Genomic DNA, 23,236 nt, shown 5'->3' on the forward strand with positions numbered 1-23,236 from the left:
GGTTGTGTGTGTGTGTGTGTCTTAGATATAACTGTAGGTACTGTAGTATTTTGGATGTAATAAATTATAACAGAGGACAGTGTGCGGTCAGCCATACCTCGACTTTAAATTCATTGCTGATGTAGCGGCCATTGAGTTCAGAGCAGACAAGTTTAAACTTCCTGTCAAACAGAGCTTCTGTGTGCCAGTTCCTGTAGCGGATCAGGTGCAGGACCTGTTCATAGTTCGCCATGGTGTTAACCCCTGTGGACAAAGTCAAACTTTAACCATGTGTTGTTAAGATTACAGTATAGAAGCTTTTATTGCCATTAGATCAGCCAGATACTGAATATAAACTACTGTGAACGAAACTGGATGGGATGGATGAGTACCTGTGATGACCATGCCCACGTTAGAAGAGCTCATCTCCAGAGTTCTCTGCTGGATTTGGGCCAGATCCACCTCTAAACTCTCATGATCTCCATTCAGATCATCTCCCACTACAGTCACCTCACACGTGTCCAAGTTATGCATGATCTCCTCAGATACCACCGTCTCTTGCACTGCCAAAAATAACAAGCCATCCGTCAGTAAGTTAGATCAGAGCCTCTCCATTTGATTGAATTTAATCTCGGAAAGACTTGAATGTTCAGAATAAGTCCACTATGCAATTCTATGGCAAATATTGATTAGGAGGAATAAAGTAACCAGTAAGAAATACTTACAATGCACTAAAATGTCAAATAAAAACACGAGCCAAGAGAAAACCTCTTAGACTGTCTTTTCCTAAAGCATAAGCTATACAGTTCATCCCAGAATCAGAATCAGTTCTCCAAGAAACAGTTTAACCATTTGCATTTCCATTTAATATGTTGTTCCAAGCCAGTATACCATTCCTTCTTCCTTAGATCACAAATGTCATACAGGTTTGGAATATTATATATAATATTAACTGTGCCTGCAAGTAATTTCTCTTGCAGTCAATGGGGATTTTATGGTGCTTACTCTACAACTTTCTTTCTCTTTCATTATCCATTTCCCTTCTCTCCATACTTGCAATGCACTAAATCTTAAAATAAAAATCCTGAGCTAAGAGGAAACCTCTTAGACTTTCTTTTCCTAAAGCATAAGCTATACATTTCATCCCAGAATCCATTATATAGACTCCTACAGGTAGCAACATCAGTATGCCTAGCACTAATTTAAGCATTAACTTCCAAAATGTTACTCCAAGAAACACTTTAATCACTTTCCCATGTCCATTTAATCGTGTAATTGAAGCCCATTTTACTTTGACTTACATTTTAAGTTGAACTGTCCTTTCAAGTAATACCTCTTGCAATGAAGAAACTACTCCCAGTCAATCTATTTTCTTACATTTATCCTACAACTTTTGTTCTCCATTTTATGATCCACTTCCTCTCTCTCCAGCTTTCTCAGCAAAATATGTGAATCTCACATTCCCAGCATACCTGTGGGATCATCCTCGCCCTCTGCTTCGGTCTCAGCTTCCACCTCCACCTCGCGAGTGATGGTACTGACGATACGCAGCTCAGGGAAGAGCGTAACACCCTCCGTGCTCTCAAATTCAGCTGCTCCACGGGCAAAGTGATCAATCCCACTGAGGCTGATCTTTGGCTCCTCTGGCTGGAGAACCATCACGTAGCCTTCAGAGTCAGGCACGGAGATGCACGTCTCCTCATTGAAGCATCTATAGAATGACCAAGTAAATTCACCATTATGACTGCACTAAAAGTATGACAAGATCACTTCTACTTTATTATGAGCTTTTCTGTTTTGTTAGTTATTTTGGAACAATAATGTTTCAAAGTGGGTGGGGCTAGCTAGCATGATGCAGCTGAATTGAAATAACGGAAACTAACTTGACAGTGGTGGTGACACGCAGATGGCGGATTCCTGGGGTGGGGAACTGCCGGGAGTTCAGGTACGAGATGTGTTGCATGACCTTCTCAAAGCTCTCAATGTCATCTCCCTCCAGGCTCAGAGAGGACTGGTTGGGGTTAAACTCCACCTAGAAAGGGACAGAGAAACATATATCCATCAGGTCACCAGTGCTGTCATTGTTAACTAAAATTAAAACTCTTAAAATTCATTTTCAGTCATTGAAATTAAGTTGAAATAAAATTAAATATAAGATGGAAAAGCATAAACTTAAAAATCTTAAGTTTAAGTACTAGAATTACTAAATCTAAAATAAAAAGAAACACAAACACACGCATATATGTATGTATACATACATAAATACATACCATATACTCATGTAAAGCGATATAAACTACATAACAAATCCCAAATCTCTTTGGTCAAATGTTTTGGTCGGAAAATGTTACTATATTACTGACCAGCTCTTCATATAAATTTGGGTATATAACCATGTCCAACTTTATCCATATACATACAGTACACTTGTGTACAACGATATATACTATATAGCACATCTCAACTGCTTGATTGCTTGTATTGCCACAAAATGTAAATTATATTATCGCCCAGCTTTAATCTGCTAAATGCAAATATAAGGCATGAAGATATACAGATATTATAAACACTAATATCATGGTTTTCTGTAAAGCTGCTTTAAAACAATGTGTATTGTGAAAACATTATAAAAAAAATGTACTTGACAAAAATTAAACAAATTAAAATCTATATAGCAATAAAAAACACAAAAGCACATAAAATTACTGAAAATAAGCTAATTCAAAACAGTAATAAATGCTATAATAGTATATAAATAATATACTTAAATAACACTACAGAACACCCATGAGTCACAAGAGTAATTTCACAAAGATCATAAATGCGCAAAGTGTCATGATCATCAGACTCTTCAAACCTTCATCTACACAGCCCAAAAGAAGCAAACAATTCTTTGAATTGTGTTCTTCAAAGTTCACATCCACTCACCTTCACAGCAGAGGCCACTTCCTCTGGAAGCTGCACATCAAGACCTTCCTTGCAGGTGTACAGGCAGTCAATAACCTTCTTGTTTTCCAGTTTGCCGGAGCGGATCATGAGTCCCGCCAAGTTGCCCCGGAAGTACTGAGTCATGCGGGCGCTGCCACCTATACAAACCCGGAGGGGGACAGAACCTGTTAGATACCAAACAAATGCTCTGCTAGACTCAAGCATGCTTGGTGTGCACAGGCCATGTGACTGATGCTCATGCATGTTATGTGTTCTGTGCCGGTGCCGCCCAGTGTGTCACACAGGATGATGGATGACCTAATTTAGGCCTGTGGCCTCATGCAACTCTTGGTGGGAGAAAAAAAAGGCAAATGAATGGGAATGAGCACAAAGAGGCACATCAAAAATGAGGCAACATGATTGAATAAATCTACACATATTTGCATATTTCTAAATGGTTTCGGTAGGGAATGTGTGTTTTGAACTACCTTCTTGTTATCAACATTTAAGGAATAGGTGACCCAAAAGAACATTTAGTCATTGTGTTGTTCCAAATGCGGAATAAGATTATTATTTCCATGGAACATACAGGTAGAATTTATTGAAAAACCTTACGCTGCTACTTCTAGAGAATGACAGTTAATAGTGAGCACATCTGTCAAGCTCCAAAAAGACAAAAACTCATCATGAAAGTAACATTTCGTATTATCATCAATGTTGAAAAGTTGTTCTGCATCATTTTTAGTGGAAACAGTAAAAAAGAAAAAATATAATTCGGGATTCTTTAATGAATAGAAAGTTCAAAAGAACAGCATTTATTTGGAATAGAGTTTTTTGGTTAAATTACGTCTTTGCTGTAAAGTATTAATTTCATTAAAAAAAAAGAATTACTGACCTCTTTTTAACTATAGTGTATATTCATATTTTTTTATAATCAATTTTACAATAAATTAATTAAAAAATATATATTCATATTATAATATTATCTTCAAAGTTCACAATTAGCTCTCAATTCACATCCAAAATTAAAAATGCTGTGACGAGCTTAGTTACTACCCAACGCAATAACTAATAATGAAAATGCATTGTTTTTTTATTTAAATGAGCCACTTTTCCTAGTTAGAGCTTGACAGATGTTGTTGTATGCGTAACAATTATTTAAAATATTACTTTTGTGTTCTACAAAATAAATATATATTTGTTTGATATACGTTTGAAACAACATTTTCAGTTTTGGGTGAACTGTCCCTTTAAGATGAAAATGACACTGGTATGTTTCTAGCTGCATATAATGTCCTCTTATACTATGTCTGAAGGACACAGAGATGCGGGAGCAATAATATGACTGAGTAATGCTGTAAAGCAGAGGCAGCAAGGTCACGCAGTGAGAAATGAGACACTGTCTGCTGCACTGATACCACTGGCATAAATAACACTGCAAACCGCAGCAAGGAATGCAGCCAAACCCTCTGGTTTATCATAAAAACATGCAGATCCCTAAGGACAGTCGGACTTGTTTTGCTTGTAATATATTGTGTGTCTGCTGCTGTGTGTACTTCTCCAGATCTGCAGGCAAACTGAAATGAGATGGAGCTGGGTTGATGAATTAAGAAAACAAAATGAAGAACAAGACAGAGGCAGGGTTTATGACATGGCGTCTCTCGACTCAGTCGCATCATGCTACATATGTTATGCCGTTGCAGACTGAAGCTGTGCACATACGGTCATCCCGCAGCCATATGCCACGCTGCAGAAGAACCGTATATGCACAGGCCGTTAATAGACGTGCGTATTGATATATTGGGGTGATCAGGAAAGACTTGGGCAACCTGTCAAAGGCTCTGAGAGTGTCTCAGTATCATTGTCATGTCCTGAGAGGTCTGTGGAGGCAAGACAGAAGAGCAGGGAAAGACCAGGGCTCAATATAGTCAAGGGAAAGATAGTCACTTGATACATATTGTCATGCATTAAAGACCCCATGAAATGGTTCGTATTCTAGAGTGCATTTTATTGAACAAACATTTGTAAAGTATTTTAAAAGAAATAAAAAGTATGTTATAATTACATGTTATTATATATATATATATGCAGTATCTATGTTATAATGATTACTGTCCATTTTCCAGAAAGAGAAAAAAAAAAAATTTAAATAACTTAAGTATTATTATAATTATAATAAATATTTACTTAAATTGATTAAATGTCATTTATTAAAAAATATATAATTTTACTACTAACAATTATTTTTATGATGACCATTGAATAACAATAACAGCAACAATAATACTAATCATGGTTTAATAAGAAGAATTATTATCTTTATTATTAAATCATGACAATAATAATAAAAAATATTAATAATAAGAATAGTGATTATTATCATAACAATAATAATTAAATTACTATTATTAATATGAATAATAATATTAGTAGTATATAATATTGGATTCATATAATTAGTAGTACATAATATTAATACTAGAATTATTGTTGGTATTATCAATAATAATGATTTTTATTTTATTACTATTATTATTTCAATAGAATTTGATTTTATTAAACAGCAACAAAACTCGGTTTGATTTAATGAGGTCTTTAAGATCATCTAATTCAGGCATTTGTAAAAAGATTTTAAACTACATCTATGACTAAAACTCTACAAATTGCAAAACTATTTACTAATATAAAGCATGCTTACATTTCAACTGCAGCTGGCGACAAAGAGGTGTCAAGTCTAAACCTAAGGTTACATCATTGTGTGTGGGGAGAATCAATAGATCATTAGCGAGTGTACCTTGCCAGCAGGCGCCGATGGTGAGCTGGGTTTCGATCTTGGAGGCATGCAGAGGGTAATCCTCCGTGACCAGGAAGGGCTCAAAGGTGGCACCATCCACAAACAAAATCACTGCTGGGAACTCGATGTTCAACACGTAGTGATGCCATTCTTTATCACACACCTGGGAGGAGAGAGACTGGATCAGGGATTGATTTAACTACAGATTGCATCAATGCAAAAGAATTCAGAAGAACTTGATATGGTTATTTACAATGAGAGAAGAAACCCTAAGTTAACCTTACTAAAGCCACAAACAGGATTTTTAGGCCTGGTTTCACAGACAGGGCTTAGATTAAGCCATAGTTCAATTAGGGCATTTAAGTAGCTTTATTAATCATGCCTTAGAAAAAAACATTACTGGTGTGCATCTTGAGACAAAACAATGGCAATGACATATTTTAAGATAGTATATCAGTGCAAGTTGCTTTCAGATTCAACAGCTCAAACATGCATTTTAGTCTGGGACTTAAGTCATTAAGGTTTTTAATGCTAAGGGCCTTCAGTTATGATGATGCTCTAGCAAGGGACCCCCTTTGTAAAATATAACTGGCCAGGTATATTTTCAAGTATAACGATGCACTTTTACGGAGTAAGACAATTAAATGATACAATTATAATATTATGTTATACCTCCCAAAAATAACTGCATTTGTCCTAACTCTTTGAAACAAATCCTAATCTAAAGTATTCAACATTAAGTAGACAATCCTGAAAGCTATGAAATGTTGATTGATAAAAGCTAAATCTTTTGGTTTAAAATGCATGCTTCTACATCTATATCCTCTGAGGTCAATACGACCTCTACTCAAATATGGAGGTTTATATTTAATTCTGTGTAAGCCAGAAGTTTTACTATTTTTATGCCACATGGACCATTTGGATAGTGAATTTTATGGAGCAACAGTTTTATTTAAGTATGTTTATGCCCTAATTTAACACATGAGCTGATCTAGCAGGCTAAACATAGCGTTTAGAAACACAAGGGCGTCTTTCAAAACTAAGTGCTTCTGAAAGGACACAAGTTGACTCACTTGATCGAGTTTCCAGTGGAATTCAGCCGGTTTGTAGTTCTCAGACTCGGTGGGCTCCTGACGCAGCAGAAGCACAAGACGACAGTTGTGTACGTACAGCGAATAGTGGTGCCTATTCATTTCTGTAGAAGACACATATACAGGAATGAAAATTCTTCTGTCAATGATAATTCATGTTAATATGCTTGTTTATCACATGACAGATTGCACGTTACAATATTTGTGAGTTTCACATACAGACGTAAATGAAAGGATTTAATTTGAACTGTGCTGCACTGTACACGGATTGCTGCAGCCTCACTCTCCCAGCAAACAATAAAGCAACTTCCCATAAACGGGAGCATAACTGTGATGTAATCAGCCTTACATAAGTCCCAGCAGATGAGCTTTTTCTAGCGCAGGCAATTTTGCTTCAATGACCAGAGAGAGAGATCATAGTGTGAGATTCCCAATTCACACACCTACTACAAGCAACCCTCAAAAATGTTATGAGATGCTACTCTGGTGATATTTTTCCAAGGACACTACCATAAAACCAATTAATATAATTACATATGATTACATATTTCAAATTTAATTTAATTCTTAATTTTAAAGGAAGGAAAACAAAATAATACATATGATTATTGTGTTCAGCATTTTTTTGTGGATGATACTTGTGTGGATAATAATATGTGTGAACATAAATGACACCATATGGGGTGATTTCAAAAATGACTATTTCTTCAAATACCACACATAAAATGCCTGGAATAAAATAAAATAAAATAATAATAATAATAATAATAATAATAAAAAATATATATATTTATAGCATCTGCTTGCATGTGATATCACATGTTTCTGCTTCTTTTTCTCCTGTGTTTTGATCAGAAGATTCAGTACTCTTTCAGAAGATGCATAGTAGCGCCCCCTATCGTATAACAGTGAAACACAGAAAGCTGGAAATTTCAGTCAATGACGGGGAAGCGTTTTCTCACAAATGGCGGGAAAGGAGTTAAATAAATGTGTTAACAGCTTTACTAACACAGTGAATTAATTTCATGAGTTAACATGATGATTTTGACAGGCCTACTGAAGATGATGAGGACACAAAAACATTAAAGCCATCATCACCCTCTCAGTCCTGTGAGGGATTTTTTTTCTGTGGGAATGTCATTACCGGTCTTGTCAGAGTTGCAGAGGATGGTCTCTTTCTCCCTGCTTCCAGGTCCATGTCTCATCCACACTGAGATGGTGAAGGGCTCCTTCAGGGTGGTGCTCACCACACCCTCCGGGACCTTGATGGCCTGAGTGCCGTTGAACTCAAACACCTGGTCGCTGTCGTGCCCGTTGTCAGTGGGCAAGCCTACGGTCCAGTTGGCAGAGGTGCTGGGAGCAGGAAGCAGCTCCACAGTGCCAGTGCTGGCACCTGAATAAACACATACAGTTACTCAGAGGATTCCAAATTATTGCTTGGTTATGGTTCAGCATGTGCCTATGGGATTATGCAGGTAATATGATTATGTAAATTAGTTTAAAACAGTTTACAATTGAGTTGCTTAATTCAAAATTCTATAAAGTAATAAGCACATTTAATGATCTTGATGTCAATGTAACTCTATTATAAGTAGTATGTCTGGACTCACCGCAGAGCTTGTGTAAAGATTTTTCAGAGTAAGTGTCCCGGTCGCAGCCCTTGCCGATGTGATTAGTCTCCAGCATGATGCTGGCCTGAATGGAGGTGATTGGCTCCTCACAGGTTTCCAGGTGCATGCTGGGGAACAGGGCTAGACTCCCTGTGCCGGGCTCATATTCAATCCTTTTATTAAATCCTATCAGAATCGGACAGACAGAAAATATGCCATTCAAAAAACAGACTCACAAAGAGTATTCGGTAACCCTTTGCAATAAGGCTGTACAAACTAAAATTAGTTAACACAAAACTAAAAATGAAAATAATATTTTGTAGATGTATTAAACAATTTTAACATTAAAAGATGTATGAGTTTACATAAGTTAATGCATTAGTTAACATAAAACAACATCAAAAGTACAGTAAAATGGTAAGATTGTCAAATGTCATTACAATCTAAAATAACTTATATATTTTAATATATTTTGTAAAATGTAATTTATTCCTGTGATGCAAGGCTGAATTTTCAGCAGTCTTCAGTGTCACATGATCCTTCAAAAATCATCCAAATATGCTAATTTGGTGCTCAAGAAACACAAAGCACAAAGTGTGCTTGCATCTGCCTTCATAGCCGAGTTTTCTAGCTTTAAACAACAAAATACAGCTGTGTTTGAGGGACAAAAGATCCCAGAGATCTTTGATACCTTGCCAGCTAGGTTTGCAGGTGGGCTTGATGTTGATTTTGACAAGGACGTCCTCAGATGCCCGGTTTTTACCACAGTCGTACGCAGTCACTGTGAGTTTGTACATGCGGTCCTTGCTGTAGTTCAGCTTCTCTGTGTTCTTGATGTTTCCTGTTTATAAGGAAAAAAGTGACAAGCAATGACCTCACACGCTAGGTAAGACAAACCGAAATGATCATGCTTTAGTTCTGGGTACATCTCAAGGTGACAGTTGGCTGACATCAGATACTAAAATGCCTGCTTTGCACAAATCAATTTTATAGGCACATGAATAACAATGACTTAGAAGTCAATATCACTGTAAGGTCTATGAGCTGGAGTTTTGGCAGGAGATTTGGACTGGCGGCACTTACCATCCTTGTCAATGGAAAAGGGCACATCGGGGGTGACGATTTCATAGCTGCAGATCTGACTGAACTGGAAAGAGCAGTCAGCATCCACAGCCTCCACCTTCAGGATGCTGTCGTACTTCTTGCCCTCGATCACTGTGGTTTTGTAAGACTTCTCTTTGAACACTGGAGAGTACTCGTTTACGTCATTCACTCGGATGTGGACGGTAGCCCTGGGGGACATCAAAGCGTGATTAATAAACTAGAATCGGACAAGAGGGAATGGGCACGACAGTGATGCAGCCATGTCTTGTTTGTAAGCAGATGGACGATTCATTTAGGAATGATCTGATGGGATGCAGTCATCCACAGTGTTGTAATATCGCAAACATGATATCCTAGGAATGTGACATTTCAAATGGGGTCTCTGACTAATGAAAGCCAAAAGTAAAAAATAAATAAAATTTAAAAGCAAGATCAAATAAAATGCATGGGTCTAATGCATTCTAGGTAAGTGCTAGATCTAAAGACAAATAAATAAATAAACAGTTTCTAGCCTTTAATTCATTTGGAAAAAAAATGTATTCATTAATTTTGATTAATTGTTTTTGTAATATTAAGTTGTTGTGTATGGCAAATCTTGAAGGCAACTAATGTAAAAATTTACTTATAGCTGACATACCCACAGTGTTTTGATTTATGAAAATTCATTAATTATTTGTTCGTTTTCATATTTCAAAGCATACACTACCGTTCAATCAAGAGTCGTTAATTCTATTTTTATTCTATTATATATATATATATATATATTAATACTTTTATTCAGCAAGGATGCATTAAATTGATCAAAACTGACAGTAAAGACATTTATAATGTTACAAAATATTTCAGAAATGCTGTTCTTTTTATTCTTCAAAAAAAAAAAAAGTATTTTTCCTCACAAAAATATTAAGCAGCACAACTGTTTTAAAGCACTAAATCATCATATTAGAAGATTTCTGAAGGATCATAAACTACATGTGAAAATATTCAAATAGAAAACTAAAGAAGTTATTTTAAATTATAATAATGTCGCAATATTGCTGTTTTACAGTATTTTTCATCAAATAACGGCAGCCTTGGTGAGAAAAATAGAATCAAAAGCATTGAATAAATATTACCCATTCATACCTTTGGAAAAGTAGTGTAAGCTTAGTGGTTAGAACACGTTTAGACACGTTGAAACGTTTAGACACGTTGAAAAGATGCTTATATGGAACATTCTGACTTAATTCTGGCTCATTCCCCCATCATTTTATTAATGAGTGTAACCAAACAATATACGCACTTGTGAGATTTCTTCATGTTGTCGCCCTCAGGTCCCTCTCCACAGTCGTAGGCCTGGATGGTGAAGGTGTGCTCCTTTTGTAGCTCACAATCCAGTTTATCCTTGGCCCGGATCACGCCCTCTCCGGTGGATTTATCCAACACCACAGCCTCGAACGGCACGTTCTGCCCATGAATCCTGAAGCCACAGATCTCCCCTGCAAAGGGCACACGTGTGTTTAGTCAAGCCCACCCGTGAGCCGAAGCGCCAGCTGCCGTTCATGAGATAAAAGAAACCCACAACGAAACTAATAACACGCCACACTCAAATAAGAACAGCCAAAGTTGGTTTGGCAGCCAAAAGGATCTAAACACTGAGGGGAGGTGGGAGGTGAAGGTGTCTGTGGAGGAAGCCAGAAGCACTGTGGGATGGGGTGAGTTTTTAGGAGGTGGAAGGGAGAGTTAAAAGATGTCTGGTCCAAGCCATTTGATCACATTGCATCCAGTCATGCAGTAAGAAACCCAGAATGTGGACAGGCATTTCACAGGAATACTTAAATACAAGGACAGGAAGGAAATGATACGAACCAATAAACAGATATCGGTTGTATTTAATACATTCAAATAACATAACATATTTGAAAAAGTACTTAAAAGGTGTTTAACGCTAATTTTTGGTTAAAAGTAACACATTTAAACAAGAAAGCAAGGTTAAAATGTTAAGTTAATCATGGGGCGATGAGGAGGATTTATGACAGATTCAGCATTCGATCAGAAGTTCACAAATCAAAGCAAATATACAAACAAACAAACAAAAGAACCCTCGTTTGGAGTTTAAATTCCCCTTAAAACTAGATTTTGGTGAGAAGGAAGTCTTCCTGTGCAATGTTGTCTCTCTCAAACCTTTAAAAAAAACTGAAAGAATGAAACAATAAAACAAAAGAGAGTAGCAGAGGCAGTGAAACTTAAAGGCTGGATGAGAGCTGGGGTTAGAAATATCCATTTGCTTGACATCCACATCAACCAGCAGTAGTTGCCATGCTGTGTATTTCAGATTAGTGGAGGAGAGGGTGAAGAGGCTCAGACTAGAGGTCAAACCACACCACAGACCGGACAGCAGAGAGTTTGCATCTTTTAACAATCTCAGCAGGAACTAACCTGTATAGCATCAGTCTCTTTGATTTATGATCTGTTGTGCTTAAAGTGAACCCTTAAAAGCTACTTTACAAACAGGATCTCTCAAAAAACACACTTTTAAGACGTTCGGATTGGCGTTCCCCCCCCGAGAATCTGGCGTGCGAGCATTATTTCCATTTATTTATTCTGTTTTTTTGAGCTGAAGCACTGTTAGGATCTGCAAACTTCAATGGATGTCTCATGCATAGATATTTCTAGATTTTGTTATCCCCGCATCACACTTGTCATCCAGTTGCTAAAATTTCATTTCCAACAAATTCAAAGGTGAGAGAAAACTGAAAAACAAAAATCAAAAGAAGAAGAACTGGGAAGAGATTAAAAGAGCATGACAGGAGTTTCCGTGTGAAGTGCCGATTTATTTTGTATTTGCGTTAGTGGGTTAATAAAACGGTTTACAAGGCAGTAGAAAGAGCCCGTCATCACCTTCTTTGGTGAAGGTCACCTCAAAACTTTCTACAAGAAGGGAGAAAAGATAAACCCAGGTCAGTCAGAGAAAGAATGAGATGCACAGAAACACAGAGACAAGAAAAAGAATACAGATGTTACAGAAGCAGTCGAGGACTCAAAATACCTCATTTGACTTTTTGCGCTGGTACAGATTAGGGCATATATTGAATATTTATGATCATTTTGCTAGGATATAAAATTAAACAGCACTGGAATATATAAATGATTTTAATGTGCTTTTTACTTGGCTATTAAGTTTCCTGAAGAGAGTCGTAACCTCTATATGAGAGCATTAGGACAGATATGGTTTAATAACGTCTCTGATTTTAAACTGAAATGGCATTAGAGTTAGTATTCATGTTCATGAATCAGTTCAAACTGTCCATTTCAGTGAATTGATTCAAAACTCAGATTCATCAAAACATCATTAAAATATTTTAAAAGATATATGCAAGTAAATAATACTGCTGATTATTTTCCCCCAGATGAAGCATAATACCAACCAAATAATTAGAAAAATTCTTAATCCAAGAGGTCTAAAACCAAGTTTATTAAATAATTAAAAAATAAAATAAAAGGGGGGCAACATTTGTACCAATTCCGATGGTATTCTGAGTCCTAGTATGACTGTATACAGCACAAAACAATATACTTGGATGAGTCAACATTAACAGTCACAGAAACACAAAGAACAGCATTGACCACAGGTGGAAATAGCCATAGAGTCCCTGTTAGGGTTAAAACCATGAATGATTCAACCGTATGAAAGAATAAGGGTTAGCCAAAAACTCTCCTTGTAGTACTATCATTTATCAAAACCTGACCAGCACTAAAATTAGGCAACTTCATAAAAAAAATTTTTTTTTTTTTGCTTGGTTGACCGCTAAGGGTCCAGTTTGACCCTATCAGTGGCCTCTGCTGGTGGACCCGTCCACCCCATTTTACCCCTACAATTAGAGATAGATTTTCCATTAGGATCTGCTGTTCAGAGCAAGTCATGCGGTGGAAACTTTGTGCCTCATCAGTGCATTCTGGGGCTTTAATGACTGTACATCCCCACACTTCCCCTAAAACCCAGACTGGCGCTTCAGCCCGCATGACAAATGCCAACTTCAATAGTCCTCCATTTCCCAACAAGCAAAACACATGAATATTGATTCATTCAACTCGATGGAATTGATGAAGATGTAACAACAGCTGAGACGTGAGAAACGAGACTAGTGCATGGGCGTAATTGTTTATCTGATTAAATTCTGCTTCATTACTGTCTAAGCATTTAAGTTTTAGCCGTCTGAAAAAGTTAAACGATTCGCTTATAACAAGTCAGAGGAAATATTGAAATTGACAGCTAGCCGGCACTGAATATTCCTCCACTGATAGGAATGTAAGAGCTCTCGATAGAGTACGTCATGTCTGCAGTGGAATTCGATGCTGGTTTATAAAAAGCCAGCAGAACTCAATCATGATGCTGCATGGCTGCCCTTAATGGGATACTACTGTACCCTTTGAAGCAATTTTTTATTTAAACTAAATAAATCGAATTGTTCGACAAAAATTCCCCAGATATTTAAAATGTTGGGGGCAAAATGCTTCTGCTATGATTTCCGTTTTGTTAGGGAACACCCTTCTACATAGTAGCCTATTTTGGTGCGCAGTGGGGTTTTGGCGATCGGCCCACCGGGAAAAGATCAGGTGCTCCCGATGGCCAGTCAATCTACTCGCAGCCAATCACGGGCCCCCTACTTGCTCGGGACCTGGGGCTTCAGCCTCGCCTAGCCCTATTGTTAATGCGGCCCTGGTCACAACAGTTCTGTATGGCTTTTGGCAAGCTTCCTGATCAGAGTAAAGTGAGTTAGTCAGCATGGCACCATGTCCTGAGCGGGCCGGTATTGGCAGAGAAGCTAAGAAGAATGCAGCAGTCACCCACACAGCCATGTGATGGCTTCAAAGTGAATTTTAGAGAGCTTCTTAATATAATCAGTGTGTCAAATGTCTGCTCTCTCACTGATGGCTCCTACAAACAATGCTTGCTGAAATGATTCCTTATGAACTATCAGAGGAATTATATATTTATGAGGTGCTGCGGCATGAGGGGGTGATTATCAGTGAATAATGACCTAAACGCATTGACATATACAAATAACTCAAGGTAAGCCACATTAGTGGACCAATCTTTCTCCCGAATGTTTGCTGCTAGTTCGCTAGCCGTGTCCCATATTCACAGGGGGCACCAGGAGACTACCAAGGACTGGTACTAAAACTGTGAGAAAGGAGGGAGTGCATTTACAATGGAACACTGCATAATGAGATTTGAAATGAGGTCAAAGTAAATCTCTAAGTGATTAAAAATGGCCAAAGCCAACGCTGCACATTCCCTCTCACAGGAAAAGAGCAGAGTATGAAGAAATTTCATTGATCTTGATATCAGAAGAGCTCTAGAAGTCTGGCAACCATCTGCCCGGCAAACTAGAGAAGCAATTTAAAAAGTGATGGGTTTATGGACTGCCTATCTTCTTCTGTACTGATTAAATATGAGTGTATTAATCCAACATGCTTAAAAAACACCTCAATTGGCTCTCCAAACTGACTATCTGCAATAGGTGGAAAAATTATAAGGGAAAAGCGCACCAACAACATCTATCTTAACTCGCTTCTGGATTCCGTAGAGATCAACAGAACCCGATGTTTTAGATCTTTAGTTTTGCCCTACTACTTCCACTGCTAAATGTCTAGAGACATGAGCAAATATAAAGGCAAGAAGCATAGAGCAGTAAAGTATGGAGAAACGAACACCCCCATTAACCTAGAGCTTTAGAGTCTGCAAGAATCTACAAACCTAATTACCAACAAGACCTGACTTCACCAATCACATCAGTACAGCTCAACAGCAGGCTGATGATATTAGGTCTTTTATTCAAAATGTAATTATAGTTTGTTATAGAGCTATTTTAAGGTTTAACACATTTTAGTAAAGATAATTGACAATAAGGTAGTAGGAAAGCTTATACATTACCAAACCAAAACAAAAACAAAAAAACAAGAGCCTGAGAAAAATGATTCAAAACCAATTCACAAAAGACTTTAATTATGGTTCCTAGCTGACTAAATATTCAAAAGGATAAAGGTATTAGGATAAAGTATTTCATTATAATGCACCAGACAAATCAGGTGTACGGTCATCACTGCAACAAAATACTTATGATAAAAAACAAAAAAAATCTGTCAATATTAGTCACCCTCATGTTGTTCCAAACTTGCATGACTTGTTTCTTCTGTGCAAAAGGTGAATTTTAGTAGTTATAAAAGTGGTGGCATTAAAACCATCACATTAATGTCAATGATGATGTTTGGGACACACAAGAACCAATGGTGTTTCAAATCAATGGTCAAAAATCTACAAGAGCTCATTTTAGTTGAGTGTTTCAGTCATTTTTTTACATTTTTATTTATAGAACTTTATTAGTGGTAAAATTGTTGGTCATGATGGAAATGACGCCACAACTGTCACATTGCAGTGTTATTTTAGTATCATTGATATACTATTATTTATGCTATTTTTAAATGTTTTTAAAAAAAATATATGTCTATATAGTTTTTATTAAGTTTTGTTTTTAGCTTTAGTTTATGTAGTTTTAGTTATTTTAGTAATTCAACTTAAACTAAACTTGGCAGCTGAAATAAAATATTTTGTTTTAGATTTCATTTTATGTTTAAAAATAAATCCCTTTTTATGGAAGAAATCTTGACAGAACTACATTTTTTTTTTTGTAGGTAAACTATCCTTTGGAAAGCATGAGGAAGCAAAATGGCTGACAGCCTCATCTGAGACCAGAAGATGGAGGATCTTACCTGCATAGCGCAACGGGGCATCTTTATCCAAGGCTATCAGCGGAGGGTCCAGCAGAACCTTGTCGTCATTTTCCGTTACGATACCATGATACGTGGTCTCAATCCATGGCTTATGCTTATTTACTGTGGGGGGGAAAAAAAGAAACAGGATGTGAGAAGTTTATTTAGTTGCTGAATAAAACCAAACCCAGACAACAACCAATTATTTTATTTTTCTGTGAGGATTGACTGTGTCAGCACAACTGTATGCTAGCTTCAAGGCAGCGCGCAAAATCCCACAATGACATAGCGCAGCAGTGGTGAGCAGTGGCATTTGTCGCCTGTGTTTGTTCGGGCTGAGAGAACGCAGAAGCTCAGCCGCTCATTAGTGTTGACTGAAGGCTTTGAGCTCTGAAAGCAGAGAGGACAGATGCGGTGTGTTTTAGCTTCAGACTGCAGAAGCACTGCAGCAGTGGCAGCGCTGTCTGGACGCAGAGGTTGATGTGAAGGGCAGATTCCTCACTTCAACGGCTAATCACTGCATGCATCCGAAATGTGAGTACATCAGCAGTTGCTGGGCGAAAGGGGATACTCCTGCAGTGCTGATCTCATTGTGTGTGGACCTGACAGCGAGGCCGCAGGGAAAGGAAATGAGCTCAGCAGACTGATGCCGTCAACACTAGGGTCCATCTCGCGGCTGTATGACTGAATCAGCTGTTAAGAAACACGCCTTTCAAAACGAAGCTAAAAGCCATAGCTCAGTGAACACCTAACTAACCCGTAATCATAATTATAACATAGATAGTTATGGTACTGAATAATAACTGGACAGTACAGACTCCCAGTACAGAATCGTTTTGCTTAAAGAAATAGGGATTCACACCAAAAATATTAATGTTTTTGTAATTTTCTCATGTTGTTCTGAACCATTTCTTTTATAGATGCATTAAAATGATAACATTACAATGTTACACTATTTTTTTCTAAATAAATGAAAAATTTAATGCATCATAATATGAAATCAAATAATATAATAATATAAAAATATATATAAAATAATTTAATTGAAAATATATTTAAAAGGAAAATATATTAAAAAGAAAACTATTATTAATTTATTAATTTATTATTATATATATATATGTGTGTGTGTGTGTGTGTGTGTGTGTGTGTGTGTGTGTGTGTGTGTGTGTGTTATAATATGTACATGTATTATAACATATAATACATAAGAGTATAATATATAGTGTGCATTTATAATAATATTTTGTCTTTCTGGAAAACCAAAAAGTAGAAGTATGAAACAGGGCAGACTTTAAGAGAGTGGATATTATAAATGTTAATCTTTCTTGTAATCTAATTTTGTGTTTTTGAGTAAAAGATGTTCTTTAACACAGTAATGCATTCATGAACATTGTGTACTTAAGATTTTTATTATGTAATTTATAGATTCTGTACTATGGCACTGCTCATATTGTTAGCTCCTTCCTGAAAAAGTGTTTCTCTTCATTTGTAAATCATTTTGGATCAAAACCACCTGCTAAATGAATGAAAAAAAGGTAAATGTCTTTTACGTCACCTCATCGCTCAAGCCAACACATTTAAAAACAAAAAAGTCTGTGACTCTTGTGCATGTAAACTCTTCAACATCCACAGTGCTAACAGCTCCCATCCCTTATACTGTACACTGTACAGAAAATTGCTGTCTGGAAAAAAAAAAAAAACCTTCTCCTTGTGCTCCTTGTGCAGCTGCTGGAGCGAATACGGATGATTTATTGGCTTCACCGCGGTTTCTCAGCACCGGTGTCTTACGACTCACCCCGCAGGCAGAAGCCTGATCACTGACACTAATTGAAGGATATAACCTCCACAGCAATAACACCATAATGCTCACCTCCGTTCACATTACACGCCTCATTCAATTTCACACCTTCAGGAAAATAGTATGCTTGACAGAACTGTCGTTTCATTTTCATGTTTCTTTACCCTGTTAATTTTCTGCTGCGATACATTTGTGATTTAAAACCGCATGGTTCAGGAACCAACGATTGTACACGTCTATCAATGCTCCAAACACATGATTCGAATGCTGTATGTATTCAGTGCAAAGCTGGGAGGAAGGCCAGGACTTGGTATGGTCTGTGAAATTTGTGATCTGGTTCATAAATCGTCTTAGCAAAGTGGATTCACGTGACCCAAGAGTGCTGCTGCTGCTGCTTGTTGTCTCTGGACAGATTGTCAGACCAGACTACCCTGGTAATCTGCTTTAAAATCCCAGGTTTATAAAACCTTAAGAGCCGAGGTAAGTCACATGCTCAAAGGGCAAGCTGGGACATAATGCTACTAATAACGGAAAAACAGGCCGAGAAAGAAAGAAAGAAAGATCCACTAGCAATGAAGCTGCGAGTTTAATTACGTTAAAAACAGCAACGTCACCACCTCCTTGCTGAGTAATATAATGTACCAATTCAGTATAGCGAAGCTAATGTATATTATTAATCAAATTTGCAGGCCAGAGTTGACAACAAGTTTTCTGTGCTCCTGTTTCTGTGTGTGATCTCCGATCTCTGTGAGCAAGTGACGTGTGTGTGTGTTTCATTAATATAGAACAGTAATTAAACAGACTTGAAACTATTAAACAGTTTTGCACATCAGAATATAATATTTAGATTTAATGACTTTTGAAGAATTGTGACACTGAAGAGTGCTGGAAATGCAGTTTTTGTCATTACAGGAACAAACTACATTTTCAAATATATCACGATAGAAAACTTTGTAATTCACAATATTAATGTTTTTATTGTATTTATTACAGCACTGTTGATCAAATAAATGCAGCCTTGGTGAGCATAAAATATTTTTATATTTGAAATGGAGCATAAAAAATCTTCAAATGGAAACACCAAAATGTGAATACAATTACCAAAATTATAAAAAAAAATTTTTTTAATGTATACAGGCAAGTCACTCTATAAATTTGGACATTGGTCAAAAAAGCATTTTATTCTGGCCATTCTGAAATGCTGAAGGCAAATCTGTCATCTGCCGACTGCTAGCAAAAGAACTTCATTACATTTAAGAAATGAGCCACGAGACCTTGTAAGTGGCTACAATTTCCATTTCTATTTTGCACCAGTTTTCCTGGAAGTGATGATTTTGTTCTCTTGAACAGTCTTATTCACGTTTTCTCCAATAATTAATTTTTTCTGGAAAATTTTAATTTGTAAATTGGAAAGAAACAGCTTATTATGTTGTGGTCCCTAGATATGGCTTGGGTTCCTCAGTACAACCGCTAAGGAAAGCTACACAATTTGAAAACGCCTTAAAAAGCCCCGCTAAGTAATAGAAAGTAAATCAAAGCAGCGGCGTGGGACATTTGTAGCTGAGTGAGGTTAAGCTGGGTTTACACTGACAAAGAACTGTTTGTACTCACAAACCCTTCTGCCCTGGAACAAACAATCTGATAAAATGGTTATCATCACATATTAGCATAAAAAGAGACACTCCTCACTAAGAACCTGTTCACAAACCAAGTGTGAATTATAAAGATGCTCTATGGACATCTAGACAATTTCATGAATGAGTCTTTATTTTGGAACATCTCAATAAGGGTCCTTGATACCTCTTGGAGAGCATTCAGTCATGGCAGCAATCCCAGCTAGAGAAAACCACTAAACACAGCAGCCAAACACCTGCTAAACACTGGCGACACTCCCACACACACACTCAAACAACATATGGTACACATATCACTCCTTCTCTTACCAAAAACACATTTGCCAATCAAACTGCAATTATTTTCTTCTTTAAACTTCCTTGAAGCCCTTAATGAACCATTAAAAACAGCTTATGTTTGAAAAGCCCACACTGACGTCTGGTGTGCAATAAACTAAACTAAACGAGCGTCCATCAAAGAGGAAGGGCTGGTTACCAGGCTGGCGGAGAATGAATCTGATTACTGAACGAGCTCTGATGTGGTTGATATCATTTCCAAGCGCCCTGCAGCTCTGGCACAAGGCAACCGTTTGGGACGGCAGGAAGCCAGTTGGCGTTTTTTATCATCCATTTTGCATTGAAACACTTTAGATCCTTGCGCAGCAACAACACAAAGCAACTGTGACAACGAACGCCTCATATAACGGGGAGAATTGTTTGATAAATAGGCCACAAATGATGACAACACACCCAAGATATGATTTCGTAATGACAACAGTCAGAGAGCAGAGAAGTAGAGTGTCGAGATAAGTGGTTAAAGATGGCTATAGATGGAAACACACTCAGTTTTGTCGATGTTTGAAGAGGATGTTCACTCAGCATGGTGCTTTATACATGAAAGCCATGCAAATCAATGTTATGTAACTGGTGCATTAGAGCAGCACTGACACTTCAGCACAGTGGAGTAAATATGTGCGCAGAGATCACAGGTCAATACATTTTCATTCAGGCTGATACATCAGAGAGTAATATGTTTATTTGAAGTCTGAAGCCCATAGCAGACTGGAAGAGAAAGGAAAGAACAATAATATAATGTAATATAATATAATAATTGTCAAAGTTATATTATATTATATATTATAAATGATATTATATTATATTATATTATATATCATTCCATTGGGTGACAATGGAATCGTATCAGAGAAATTACACCCTTCACCTTTAACAGAAAATGTCATTAGAGAGAGTCCCTACTTTTCACAATTGCAGACAGTAATATTTGTATTTGACATGCACGAACCGTTTGCCACCATCCATTCTCCAGATTACAGTCATTTGGATAATATCCGCAAATTAAGCCATTTAGCCGTAATCAAATCTTTTGAATGCTAGCAGGCACAAATTAGTGGCTAATGATGCAGCCCGAATGAGGAGGAAACACAGTCGGCCTGAAGCTGCCTCCATCCTAGCAGCACCCAAGATTAGGAGATCACAGACTAATAATGAAGACCTTCAGACTAACCAGTTCTTGAGAGTATTTTTTGCATGTATGTCAAAGGGGCTAAATAAACCGTCTGTTTCAGTGAAGCGGAGGCATCCGGAACAAGCCGGCGGCTTTATATCCAAACACATTCCAAGCTACATATTGGAGTTGGCAAGCATAGAATCGCCTAGTCACAGTCTTTTACATGCTTTATGCAGCACAGCCATCCAGTCAGATTGCGTCACCGTGACCGGCTGGGACGCAGACCATGTGCAGCTTTCGCTATGTTATATGATCGATGTAAAATATTATTGCAGTGGCTCTGTCCAGACAGCACGCGCCGAGCGCAGATGGGGGGGGTCCGGGTCAGGCACTATTGTGCTATGCCTGGCATGCAATCCTGTTAGCCATCATGTAAACCCACCGAAACCTAATCCCATAATGAGATGCTCCTGTTTCATTCACCTACAAGGTCACAGACTTAACAATGTGTCATATGCTTAAGTCAAAAGTTTACAGCAAGACGGCTATGAGAACACACTGCTACAGTAGATAATTTCTGATTTCCATTTCTCTATTTTGGAACAAGAAAAGGGAAATATGAATTATTGTAAACATTATTATGAAGTGAAAGCTTAAGGCCATTAAGGCCTTTTTTTTTTTTAAGTTGAAAAGTGACAGTAAAGACATTTAGAATAAATGCATTTTAAATAAAATGCTGTTATTGAACTTTCTATTCATCAAATAATCCTGAAAACAAAAATGTATCATGGTTTACACAAAATAATGTTCAGCAGCACAGCTGTTTTCAACATTGATAATAATAAGGAAGCACCCAATCAGAATATTAGATTGATTTTTGAAGAAACATTACCTTTTAAATGGTAGTTCACATAATTAAAATAATGAACAATAAAAAATGTATTCGGGTAATAACTAAATCAAATGAATTACATTTGATTTGACCAACTAATTTATCCCAATAAATCACATTTATCAATTTTTGTCAATAAAAGCCTTCAAATATAGATAATTCAAAGACATTACATTATTGTGACTGACGAAAGCATGGAAAAGATTACAAACAGTGGCTTTAGTAGTAAATATGTTGTTTACTTCCATATCATTGAACACAAGCCTATCAATCTTCTTTTGCAGTCATATAAGTTTTATCTTAAATTTAATTATATCATACCGATGTTGTGGCAGATTTGCAAATATCCCTTGTTGGATGGTGGCACTCCAAAGGAAGTGAACAAGACTTTTTCCTGTAATTATTGACGCATACATTACTCTACAGGGCTAGCAGTCTTCAGCAATGGCAAACGGAAGCAATTAATTTGCTGATAGCTCAGTAACCCACAAGCAATTACGCGACATACTTTGTACAGCCTAATTTTGGTCATAATTTGACATGGGGGGTTTGGGACGCACTGATGAATGGGCTTCTTAAAATGGTGAGTGAGACCAAATTATATTCTTGGAAATCTGAATTAAACCTGCAGACCTCCAAAACAATAGCAGTGTGAGAATGTGTGTTTCTCGCATTATGATTTGATTGATGAGGGGAGGCCAAAGGTTACGGTGTCAGCCATGCTTGTTCATCCATCTGCTAGAATCCCTCAAGATCTGTTAAGACGGAACGGCTTGAATGCTCATGTATATGGCAACAAAACCACATTGTCTAAAGAAAGCTTCAATACGGGCTTCCTCCTGTGTCCTGCTGCATACGGCACATTTAAACGGTTTAACAAGGGATGGCTATTTCCGGTAGCCTGGAAATCTAAACGCACCCTAGCGGCAGCAAACTTTATTTTACAGCCAGTGTCGTCTAACAACTCTCCGTTGGCTTGCGAGCTGGAAAAAACAAACTCTAGTCGGGCCAATCACATCGTGTATAGAGTCGGTGGGTGGGCTTAACATAATGACGGCAGAGTTGTGACGGTTCCGCGTGAATTCCCTGCTACTTGAAAACAATGAAGATGGCTGCTGCTGATGAACAGCGCTCTTTCGAATCGGCTTTGGACGCGACTCTGGAGGACTTGGAGTTAAGCTTTTCTTTGAGAAAAGAACAAAG

At 37.3% G+C, this 23,236-nt stretch overlaps 1 protein-coding gene across 4 annotated transcripts in view; it reads right to left on the bottom strand.

Moving 5' to 3' along the window:
- The window catches only part of clstn1 (calsyntenin 1), a 38,793-nt gene that overhangs the window by 5,916 nt on the left and 9,641 nt on the right, over positions 1–23,236 (bottom strand). Inside the window, exons 2-16 of one of the 4 annotated variants that reach the window (XM_079850133.1) lie at positions 16,260–16,382; positions 12,387–12,416; positions 10,789–10,984; positions 9,486–9,694; positions 9,094–9,243; positions 8,403–8,588; positions 7,937–8,185; positions 6,775–6,896; positions 5,702–5,864; positions 4,737–4,787; positions 2,908–3,065; positions 1,863–2,011; positions 1,452–1,690; positions 372–542; positions 98–243 (exon numbers count right to left, since the gene is read on the bottom strand). In XM_079850133.1, coding sequence (XP_079706259.1) covers positions 98–243; positions 372–542; positions 1,452–1,690; positions 1,863–2,011; positions 2,908–3,065; positions 4,737–4,787; positions 5,702–5,864; positions 6,775–6,896; positions 7,937–8,185; positions 8,403–8,588; positions 9,094–9,243; positions 9,486–9,694; positions 10,789–10,984; positions 12,387–12,416; positions 16,260–16,382 — 2,342 coding nt within the window. The remainder of the gene's footprint in view (positions 1–97; positions 244–371; positions 543–1,451; positions 1,691–1,862; positions 2,012–2,907; positions 3,066–4,736; positions 4,788–5,701; positions 5,865–6,774; positions 6,897–7,936; positions 8,186–8,402; positions 8,589–9,093; positions 9,244–9,485; positions 9,695–10,788; positions 10,985–12,386; positions 12,417–16,259; positions 16,383–23,236) is intronic. The other 3 variants (XM_079850134.1, XM_079850135.1, XM_079850136.1) reach the window with 3 other exon arrangements.

The sequence above is a fragment of the Squalius cephalus genome (assembly GCF_949319135.1).
Source record: "Squalius cephalus genome assembly, chromosome: 18".
In the NCBI taxonomy this organism is placed as follows: domain Eukaryota; kingdom Metazoa; phylum Chordata; class Actinopteri; order Cypriniformes; family Leuciscidae; genus Squalius; species Squalius cephalus.